Raw genomic sequence first — 10,621 nt, forward strand, 5'->3', positions numbered from 1 at the left:
CACACACACACACACACACACACACACACACACACACACAAACGTAATCTTAAAAAGTTCTGATCGTCCCTGGCCATGATATCTGAGCACTGAAGGACCAAGTTGGAGTAGTACCCACCCTGGCCACCCTGGTGTTGATGCTAAATGGATGATAAAACATGTTTTGTTGAGCCCTGGACTCCAGCCTGCTGCTGAATTTCGAAGGGAATGAATGCTATAATACTTGGAAACCAAGTGAACCACACTTACTTTTTTCAGCCAGAAAACAGTCGTCTCTCTAAGGAGGCAGTAGTCCCTGCCAAAAGAAAGGGCTGCTGACTCGGGGACCGAGCCTCAGTTCTGGTTTCACGAAACGCCTTCTGCCGTCTGTGGAGATTATTTCCTTGCAGTGTGTTACGTTCTCCTTGTCTCTGTGTCAGCTCGGCCAAGGAGCGAGCACACTAAGGTTGGGTAGCTTTCTGAGCCCCCTCTGCTGTGTTAGCTGCTGGGCAGGCAGTCTTGGCTGGAAATGTCAAACAAGGTGTCACAGGCCTCCATGGGATAGTCAGGGATTGGGTGATCTGGCTGCACACTCAGAAGATTCTCCACTTACCCCATCTCTTCTGGTATGTGAGAAATGTCCAGACAAGGAGCAGGGACCACTTTTCTGTTAGACCTCTAGGAAATGGGTCTGCAGGCCTGGCCTCTTGTCTGACTGACCACCTGTTCTCTCCTCCAGGCTGTCCTTTTCAGGGTCAAGAATAGTCGATTCTGAGTCCATGACATCAGGAAAGTCCCACCATGAAAGTGATGACCCTGCAGGGTAATGGTGGTGGCCATGGTTTGACACCTTCTCTTTATTGGCAGTTTCCTTTCTCATCCTGCTCATATTAGCTGGATATCTCCGTTTGTATGCCAACCACAAAGATGACATTTAGTTTTTGCATTTTGTCCCTGTTAATAGAGGTTGATGGAAGGTCAGGGGCAGCCGATGTTCTAAACTTCAGCCCAGAGCATCGGCCTCACGGGACAGTGTCCTCTTCTTTGTCCTTTCTTCTTCCAGCACCTCAGCTGCTCCTTCTGAAGGACCACCCATCACCCATTGCTTTGTCTCAGTTCACTTTTTCACAGTTTTCTAGCTCATGCTCACAACACACCAGTGGGGAAGGCATTGGTGCCAGGGTGGGGTGGGGTAGTGGGTTGAATATTGGAGTTGGGGTTAAAGCAAGACTGCTGTGAACCGAAGGTCCATGATGTCCAGCTGCTGTGAGGAGATTCTCATCATTTATTCAGATACCTTCTTTTTCATTTCTTGATTGCAGAAAGGATAGGTTATTATTTTTAAAAGTGACTGAAAAGTATCCAGAAGACATTAAAATCCCTCATAATGCTGTCTTGTAGAGGTAACCGCTGTTGATGCACTCTGTGGACAGACAGACCTCTGCTCCTGTCTTCCTTCTGCCTTACTTCTGTTGGTTGCCTAGGCTGTCTCTTGTGGGGGTGAGGTGGGGAAAATTATACATCTTGTGGTAGTTACGATTAAATGAGATGTTTCTGAAGCTCTCAGCCCACCTAGCGAATCGGTGTTAGGACCCTAGCCTGAGCTTTGCAATGTCCAAGTCACTGTTTTAAACTCATTGTGATTGCTGGATTATTGTACCATGTGAGTACATGTGGTCCCTTTGACTGCATTCTTTATTTGTACCATTTTCTAAATATCTTTCTTTCTGTCCCACTGGAGTGGGATATTTGGATTGTCTTCCTCTTTTTGACTATTGTAGATTGTTTTGGTGTTGGTAGAGTGAAGAGAGGACATGAGAACGGGGGGGACTTCATCTTTATCTGCAATATATTATTTCTTTTAAAAAAAACATGTAAAAGGAATCTAAGGCAAATGATAAGCCGTTAATATGTACTGGCTCTGATAGGTAAGTACATGGGGTCCGACCTTATTTTCTGAACTATTTGTGTGTGATGGTTGATTGACATGAGGATGACTGTCTTTGTATTTTACACAGAGATTTGTACATTTCCAGGGTGATTTCCTCAGCAGGAGATCTAAAGTGGCCATATCTGGTGTGACGTTCTCCCATTAGGTCCAAAGAAGGGTCAAGTATCTATTTGCAGCCTCTAATTTCCGTGTCATTTTAAAGTAATATTTGAAACAGGTAGAAGAATTGTATTTTGAAAATGACCATGAAGGTAATTACTTTTCTTGTGATATAATATCTGAGGAGAAGCAACTTCAGGACAGAGAGGTTGGTTTTGACTCTCTGTTTGAGGAGAGACAGTCCATCATGATGGGGAAAGCACCTTCTGTCAGGAAGCAGTATTAACAGTAAGTGGAGCTGGGGTCTAAAACCTAAAGACCCCCTCAGTTCCCCAGTGATTCTAGACTTCTTCTAGTAAGGCTCCACCTCTTAAAGGTTCCACATCCTTCCCAAACATTGCCATCAATTGTGACCCAAACACAAGGACCAATTGTGTCCTTTGGTGACATTTCATATCCAAACTAAAGCAGGTGCATTCTTGTTTTTGTTTTTGGTTTTTTTCCTTTGTGATTTGTCAGTGACCCTTAATGTTAAAGATATTAAACCCTGATTTGGACTAGTGGCAGGAAAGAATCCTTCCTGGTGAAGGATTCTTATGTGAAGTTAGTGTTGTAGGATGCAGACTTCCATTCGTTCTCTGCCACTGGTCTGTCTCTGCCTTCAGACCTGCAGTGGAAGTCTGGGCACATGGCCGAGAGCCTCACCAACATGCCGCGGCACTCACTCTACATCATCATCGGCGCCCTCTGTGTGGCCTTCGTGCTCATGCTCATCATCCTGATTGTGGGCATCTGCCGTATCAGCCGTATCGAGTACCAGGGCTCCTCCCGGCCCGCCTACGAGGAATTCTACAACTGCCGCAGCATTGACAGTGAGTTCAGCAATGCCATCGCATCCATCCGGCACGCCAGGTAAGTCCCGAGGGTCTGTGGTGAGGGAGACAGCCAGGTCCTGGGCCCCTGGAGCTCGGCAGTTAGATTAGACTGGCCAGCCAGCACACCTTAGGGATCTTTCTGCCTCTGCTTCCCTAGTGCTGGGATTACAGGTGTGTGCAGCCATGCCTGGACTTTTTCAGTGGGTTCTGGAATTGAACTTAGGTCCTGTTAGCAAGGCAAGTGTTTTACGAACCGAGTTATCCCTCAGCCTGACATTTTCTGTCTTGCTTTTGAAACTGTCGATATGAATATAGACCATCCTCTTGGATTTCGGGGCCTACGGAATGCATAGAGTTTGTGTTTTGGGATGCAGTGTCCTGTCCTGGAGGACAGTCAGGAGTTGGTGTGGTATAGGAAGAGCCCAGCACAGTATGATTGGAAACCTCAGTATCCTGTTCCCAGACTATATTCCATCCGATCGCTCAACCATCTGCAAACACAGTTCCCTCCACGCCCCTCTTTAAAGAACACGGCTGTTGCTAGATTACAGATACTAAGTTATTCTGTAAATAGATGATTGCACGCTTCTCCCAGATCTCTGTATGGTGCTGAGAAGGTCAGCCAATAGCTCACTGACCTCGGTGAGGGATGTTCTTCCAAAATGAGTAGCAAAATTATTTCGTAAGAATTGATGAACGATCTGAAACATACAGTTCAGAAAGTCATTGTACTGAGTTTAGTTTTTTTAAACTAGAGAGAAATTTTAGGCTGTATTCGTGTGTGTGTGTGTGTGCGCGCGTGTGTGTGTGTGTGTGTGTGTGTATGCATGCGTGTCTGTCCCTGTGTGAAGATGCACATGAGAAGGTGTTGTGTCCCCTGAAACCAGAGTTACAGGTAATTTTGAGCTGTCTGACATGTGCACTAGGAAGCAGATTCCAGTTCTGTGCAAGAGCAGCCAAGGGTTTTTAACCACGGAGACATCTCCTGCTCCCAGAGGTTGGTATGGAGAGTGGGGCCTGTGGAAACTGTCAGCAGTATAATTTGTATTAGTGTGATATATCAGAAGACTCAAGCAGGCCTCAAATCTGAAGAGTAGCAGCAGAAGAGGTTTGGAATCTTCCTTCTTCAAAGGAAAGTTCCCAAATCCAAGTTTCCCGCTTTACTGTGAATTTGGTGCATCAGAAACAGGAATAGAGCCTCGGAAAGGAGCCAGAGACATGACTTTAGATGACTTGGAGCACCTGTCTCAATGCCTCAGTGGGAGCTGCTTTGTGGAACGCTTGTGGCCCTTAGGAAGAGAACTAGTGGACTCAGGACTATCTCAATAGCTGCTTATCTGGATGCTTCCACTCAGGGTCAGCTCAGGCAATCCAGCTTCCAGGAAGCCCGGGGCCAGTCCACACAACCCCCCACCTGATTGTTTATTTGAGTCTCTCTTTTCAGTTCAGTCTCCCCAACAGGTCCTGGCACCTAGCAAATGTCACTAGAATCTGAGGTCTGACATGAACGGTGATCTCCTTTTGTGCTGGCAGAGGATGCTTTGTCTTATCTGCACCCCTGAGTATTAGCTCAGGACGTGGTCCCAGCCAACAGAACTAGTTCCAGTATCCTAGATCGCTGGGCTAGAGGCAGAGGGTACAAAAAGGATGGGAACTGACAGGTTTCCTTGGTGTTGAAGCCTCTCTCTCCTGTGTTCCCAGAGTCCTTAGCTCATAGAAAGAAGCAAGAGCTGTAGCTTTATACTTGGATGTGTGGGAGACCCAGAAATAAGATTCTACCTATCCCAGACGAATCTTCAATCCTCCCAAATGCAGGAATATGGCATTTCAGGCCCCAGTCATCTAAAAGGGATGCTCTGTTGCACAATGTCTACACAGCCCTCAGGCGAGATAGCTGAATACTCAGGCAGGAAAGTAGAGACATGATAGCATTAGCAAACCTGATTCTTATTCATTGCCCATCTTTATTGAAATGCATAGGGCATAACCCCAGCCAGCCAACGCCAGTGTTCCCCAGTAGGTCCAGATGGAACAGTCCTTAGGAAAGCTGTACCTTCCATTCATGGTAATTTCTCGCCTGAAGGTTCTGCATGACGGGCCCATCTGCAGTCTGCTCTGAAGAGCCAGACCTCTGAGAAACTGGCCGCCTTTGCTCTCAATTCCTGGAAACTCTAGGAAGAGTTGGCAAAACTTTGTCCCTTTGGTGTGTGCTTCTCTCTAGTTTCCAAACATTGCCTATAGCGAATGCCCATTTCATGGGCTGCTTCCTGGCTGCTAGCCTGGACGTGATCCTGAGCTGGAATGACCACAGCCCACTGGGCACAGAAGCTACATTCCAAGTGGGTCACCGGAGATGTCCATAAGGGACCAAAGAAACATCTGGTGCCCCTGATGTCAGTCATCAGCTGGAATGAGAAAGCATCCCCTCTCCTTTGTCCCAAGAGCCATCTGCCCCATGGCTGCTTTGCTTACACCCAGGTGACAGAGCAATGATCAGCAGGAGATCCAGGGCTCTTCACACCCTGACGGCGGTGAGCCAGCAGAACACAGGAAAAGGAGAACAGAAAAACACATTCTCCTGTCCTCAAATAACGGGAGCCTTCAGATTCGGGCCTTGCTTATGATCAGAGCCACCCGACATTCTTTATGGTGTTGCTTTTACTGCTTTCCGGAGAATTTGAGATGGAAGAATGTGCTCCTTCTTCTGCCTTATTTACGACTGGCGGTAACAGCCCTCGTTCCTTCAGAGAACAAGTTAGGCTCATAGGACTTGTTACCAAATGTGATGTTTAAGATGCTGGTGTGATATTGATAGTACTTGTTCTGAGACCAATTAGGGTGGCCTACCCGTAGCCCATTGGCGATATATGGCTCAGGATAGCTGTAAATGTAGCTCAACACAAAACTGTAAACTTAATTAAAACACTTAATATATATGTAATATTCATAAATATCTTTTTGTTGGGTTGTTTTGGTAAACTATATGAACGTTGATAACTGTGTAGTAAAGAGAAGCAAAAATAGAGTACCTCTCTGGAGTGCCTCTGGAGTGGGCAGTATTTAGAGAGCATATATGCCCAGCCCAGTCCAGAGAAAAAAAAGAAGATATGAAAGGTGGTTAGCGTTTGAGCATGACTGTTAATGGGCATTCGTTTGCCACCTTGATGGGTGTAGGAGAGTCAAGGAAAGCCTTGTCTCAGCTAGTGGGTACTTAAGAACCTTAGTGTCTGTATCACACAAACTGTTTTAGCTACCACATGGCAGATTCTGCACTTGGGACTGAACACTTTGTAGCTCAATCCAGGAAACAGAGTTCATACTACTTAGGGAATTGAAGTACAGGGATGGCAGCTCCTATTCCACAGGTCCACTCTTCTTAGGTGTGCTAGTCTGGCTTCAACCAGCTTTTTCGCCAGCATCATACGTTCTGACCCGGGCAGATGATTTTTCTGGCAGCGTGCCACATAAGCAATTGAATGAGTCTGGACACAAGGCAAAGTGTTCTGTGAGCTGATCCTCTTTGTACACGTGCAAGCAAGTGGGTCTAGTTTTGGGCTGTCATGCTTGGTAGATGTGCCAATACTCCTTCTCAGACTTTGCTTATCAGTCTTCAGCTCCAGGGTGAAGCTCAAGTTTATAGTCTTTTGATTTACTTTTGATACATGGCACAAAACAGAGACATCTAATTTTCCTGGTTTTAAGAAGGCAGATTCTTTTTCAAGCTGGAACTATGTAACAAGTGGCTTTAAAAAGGCTATTGAGTCTGTTGAGTTGTTCACATTGTTTTTTCCTTTGGCCAAACGGTTGGTTAATTGAGCCAGCTAATACGTAGGATTCATTCTCCCATCAAAGTCCCCACAGGAGAGTGTGCCAGGGCCACCAGGCTAGGGCAGAGGAAGCCCTCTGTTGTTAGCTTTTCTTCCAAATCATCACTGTTATTACAAAGGCAACTAGCTATTTCATAAGGATTTGTCAACACTTTCTACCTTAGAGTAGCCTCTCTTGGGAAGAAGTATAGAATTCAACAAGGTTTTTAGTCCGGCCAGTTTTCCAGGATTGCGTGGGTATCATCTAGACAGATTAGCAGGCCAAATGCTGAGGTCCAACCCCTCTTCAATGCCAACACACTTTTGTGGGTGTTTAATAAGGTCTTGCAATTTAGAAATGGTTCTTTTTAGGGCCTTTTAAACATTGCAGTGGGTCACTGTGGGCAGATGGGAGCAGAGGTTCCTGTGTGTTTTGCATGGTGCCCCTGTGGCATGGTCATGCCTTTGTGTTCCTGAAGGCCAGTCAATCTCCGGTGAATTGGAAGGCAACTAATGAAAGTTTAGAAAAATCAAAGACCATCCCAGGCATGGTGTAAACTCACACCTGGAATCCTAGGACGTGAGAGGATGAAGCAGTGGGATTACCATGAGTTTGAGGGAAGCCTGGACCATCTAGTAAATTCCAGACCGTCTAGGCTACAGAGTGAGACCCTGTCTCAAACTGGCTTCCCATGCCCAAGTCAGAGCTCACCCGAAGAGGCTCTCTCCTCTCATTCACCCCTTGATCCTATTTCTGACCTTTGTGTGAGAGAAAGCAGATGTTCAAAAGGTAGGAGAGAGAGGAGAAAGGAAAGAGGAGAGAGAGAGGAGAGAAAAAGAGGAGAGGAGAGGAAGAGATTAGAGGGAGGGGAGTCATGGTAACTAAGCCCCTCTGGTTCCTTCAGGGGGGCATCTTAATCTTTTCAGAATTTAAGGTGGTTGGTTTTTAAATCTCTTTTTAATGAACCCTGTTGAATGTAAAGTAATTTTTTTTAAAAGTCATATTTTAGAAGAAACAATGGTAGATTTCCATGGAGACTTTGAATTTGTGTTTTACTCCAGAGACTTTGGGGAAAGTGAGGTCTCCAATGGGAGGAGACCACCCAGAAGTTGAACTCGCCATGTTTTAATAATTGCTCTCTAATACTGGCTTGGCAGAAAGTCTTGCACTTGGAGTCTTGACTCCGATGGCTTCTGGCCATCAGTCCTGCCACTGAGGAGACTTTGATATGCAATAGATTTTTTGGGACAATAGGTTGGTGTTCAGAGAAAAAGGATGCGCCTGGGGGCTGAGAGAACTAAAGGGTCGGATTTGAGTAGGAACATTTGTGGACAAATACCTCCACGTTTTAGGCGTTTTAGGTCATTTCTTCATGCTGTGCTTTTTGTGTTGGGGATCTCAGCCAATCTCAGAGCCTTTCCACGGGGGCGGGGGGGGGAGAAACTATCTGAGTGCTACCTGGGGACCAATGCCCACCGTTGTGTATGCTAGTCATGAGAGTGGATGTAAAACAAGACTGTCTCTCCAGATATTCATGGGTCTTGAAGAAAAGGAGAAATCGATACATGCTTTCTTAAATCTGTCTCGGAGCTGCCCTGCCTGCCTGATTCACCAAGATTTAACCAGGCTGCTTTATCGTTAATCCAGTTTGCCTCCTGAACTAAAGACTAATGTTTTCTCCCCTTCAGTGCTAATATCAGGATGCCTCAAATTTTTATACATGCTGAAGAATATACTTTGGAATATTTTTATAGTTCTATTCATTTCTTGAATGTTATTCTTGTATGTATGCAGTTATGTGAGTATATATATATATATATATATGCGCGCGTGTATGAGTGTGTGTGTTATGTGTAGGTATATGTGTTTATACATGTGTATGTGTGTATATGTGTGTTACATGTAGGTGTGTGAGTGTAAGTGTGTATGTTTTGTATGTAGGTTATGCATGTATGTGTGGGGGGTACAGAGGTTCATGTATTGCTATTTTCTTGGTTGTTCTGCCTCCCAATTTTTGGTAGTTTGTTTCACTAAACTGAAGGCTCATCTCATGATGCCAGTCGGCTAGGCTGGGTGGCCAGTGAGACCCGGCATCTTCCTGTTCTCCTCCTGCCTCCAGCACTGGGTTACCCCAGCATCCATGTCTCGGGCTTTACATGGGTGCTGGGGTGGGGTGTCAGGTTTAGGCCCTCATGTGTATGTAGTAGGCACTTGATGGAAGTTAGTCTTAGCGCTCAACTTTAATAGAAACCGAGCTCCAGCACTAATGTGACATTTTCTCTTTCTGTGATTTCAGGTTTGGGAAGAAATCTCGGCCTGCGATGTATGATGTGACCCCTATTGCCTATGAGGATTACAGCCCTGACGATAAACCCTTGGTCACACTGATTAAGACGAAAGATTTGTAATCTTTTTTTTTTGGATTATTTTTCAAAAAAAATATGAGATACTAAGATCATTTAAATATTTTTAAGAAAATTAAAAAGCTTAAGAAATTTAAAACGTTAGCTGCTCAAGAGTTTTCAGTAGACTATCGAGGAACTAATTTTCTGCAGCTTTTAGTTTGGAAAAAAAAAAGTATTTTAAAAAGCCAGAATTTGTGAAATCCATAGACCATGTTTTAACGTACCTTCAGCTCTCAACACTGTATGCTTCGACTCGTGTGATCTCTCTTGACAGTAGGCCCCACCGCGAAACCCAGATGGACTTCTGTGGTTGCTACAGAGTAAAGTCTTACATAGGAAGAGTTTCTTTTGACGTGTGAGTGCCGGCTTTCTTAGTAGAATTAGGAAAATAAGTAGAGTATGATGCATAACCCAGTATAATCGTTACTTACTAAGACGTGGCGTCCGAGATGTTTGTTTTGTGGAAAAAAGAAAAAAAGAAAAGAAAAGAAAACTAGTTAAATTTATTCTTCCTAACCGGAATGAGATTAGCCTCTGCCGTATTCTGTGCATGAGTAAGTAACTTATTTTCTGCACTGTTTTGTTGAACTCTGAGGAAGCATTGTTCTTTCCAGTTTGTTTTAGTCATTTTTGTAACAGTCCTTGAACTTGACCTTGTAAACATAAATGAGGAAAGGATCTAGGGAGGCAAACACTGGTCAGTTTCAACCTAGAGTTTTTCTTTTAAGAGTCAAGTAGTTTTCTTTTTAATTGTGAGTGGAGTAAGTTATGTTGCGGGTGATTCTTGCTAGGAGGTAGTGTCATGTAAGAGGTGCTGGTCCCTTCTGTGGTGTTTCTCATAGTGCACCTTTATTTATACCCAAGACATCTTTGTGGCTGTATTTGATTGATATGTGCTTCTTATGATTATTGCTAATTTCAAAGACTATTGAATAAACGTTAGCAGGTCAAGGATCTACTTGTCTCATTATTTGAAAATCAACATAAAATGTTTCAGATTGGACACTGGCTGTCAACCCATCCAAGTGTTTATGACATTTAAAAAACACCTGAGCGACAACTTACAGTTTGACTGTGTCTCTGAGAGGTTCATGTGTTAAAGGCATGATCCCCAAGAATTGATATGTGACTTTTAAGAGGGTGGGGCCTGGGGATTGGGAGCTGCCTTTGAAAAGGACTGAGGTAGTTCTCGTGAGGGCCCGTTATGAGACAGCTCACATCCTGAGTGTCTTTCTGGCTTCCTTTATGACATAATAACTCCCACCATTGAGACACCATCCGCCATGATTCTCTCACAGAAGGTTACCCGATCTTGGAATTTGAGCCTTTAGAATTATGAAATTAAGAAAGGTCCCTTTTCTTTCTAAAATGAGCTCACATCAGACATTTTGTTTCAGAGCTAACAGCATCTCCATAGCCACCAGGGCCATTCCCTGCCCTCTGAGGGTCTTTATTACTTCCTGATGGACGGTGTTATTTGTCAACATGGAGAGGAGGACAAGAAT

At 44.6% G+C, this 10,621-nt stretch overlaps 1 protein-coding gene across 1 annotated transcript in view; it reads left to right on the top strand.

Moving 5' to 3' along the window:
- Positions 1 to 10,070, top strand: part of Dner (delta/notch like EGF repeat containing) — a 281,432-nt gene extending 271,362 nt beyond the window's left edge. Inside the window, exons 12-13 of the mRNA XM_055616991.1 lie at positions 2,695 to 2,941; positions 9,008 to 10,070. Of these exons, the coding sequence (XP_055472966.1) occupies positions 2,695 to 2,941; positions 9,008 to 9,119 (359 nt within the window). The 3' untranslated portion in view covers positions 9,120 to 10,070. The remainder of the gene's footprint in view (positions 1 to 2,694; positions 2,942 to 9,007) is intronic.
- The last annotated feature ends 551 nt before the right edge of the window (positions 10,071 to 10,621 follow it).

This window comes from Psammomys obesus, unplaced genomic scaffold, assembly GCF_907164565.1.
Source record: "Psammomys obesus unplaced genomic scaffold, mPsaObe1.curated_primary_1811, whole genome shotgun sequence".
Lineage (NCBI taxonomy): Eukaryota > Metazoa > Chordata > Mammalia > Rodentia > Muridae > Psammomys > Psammomys obesus.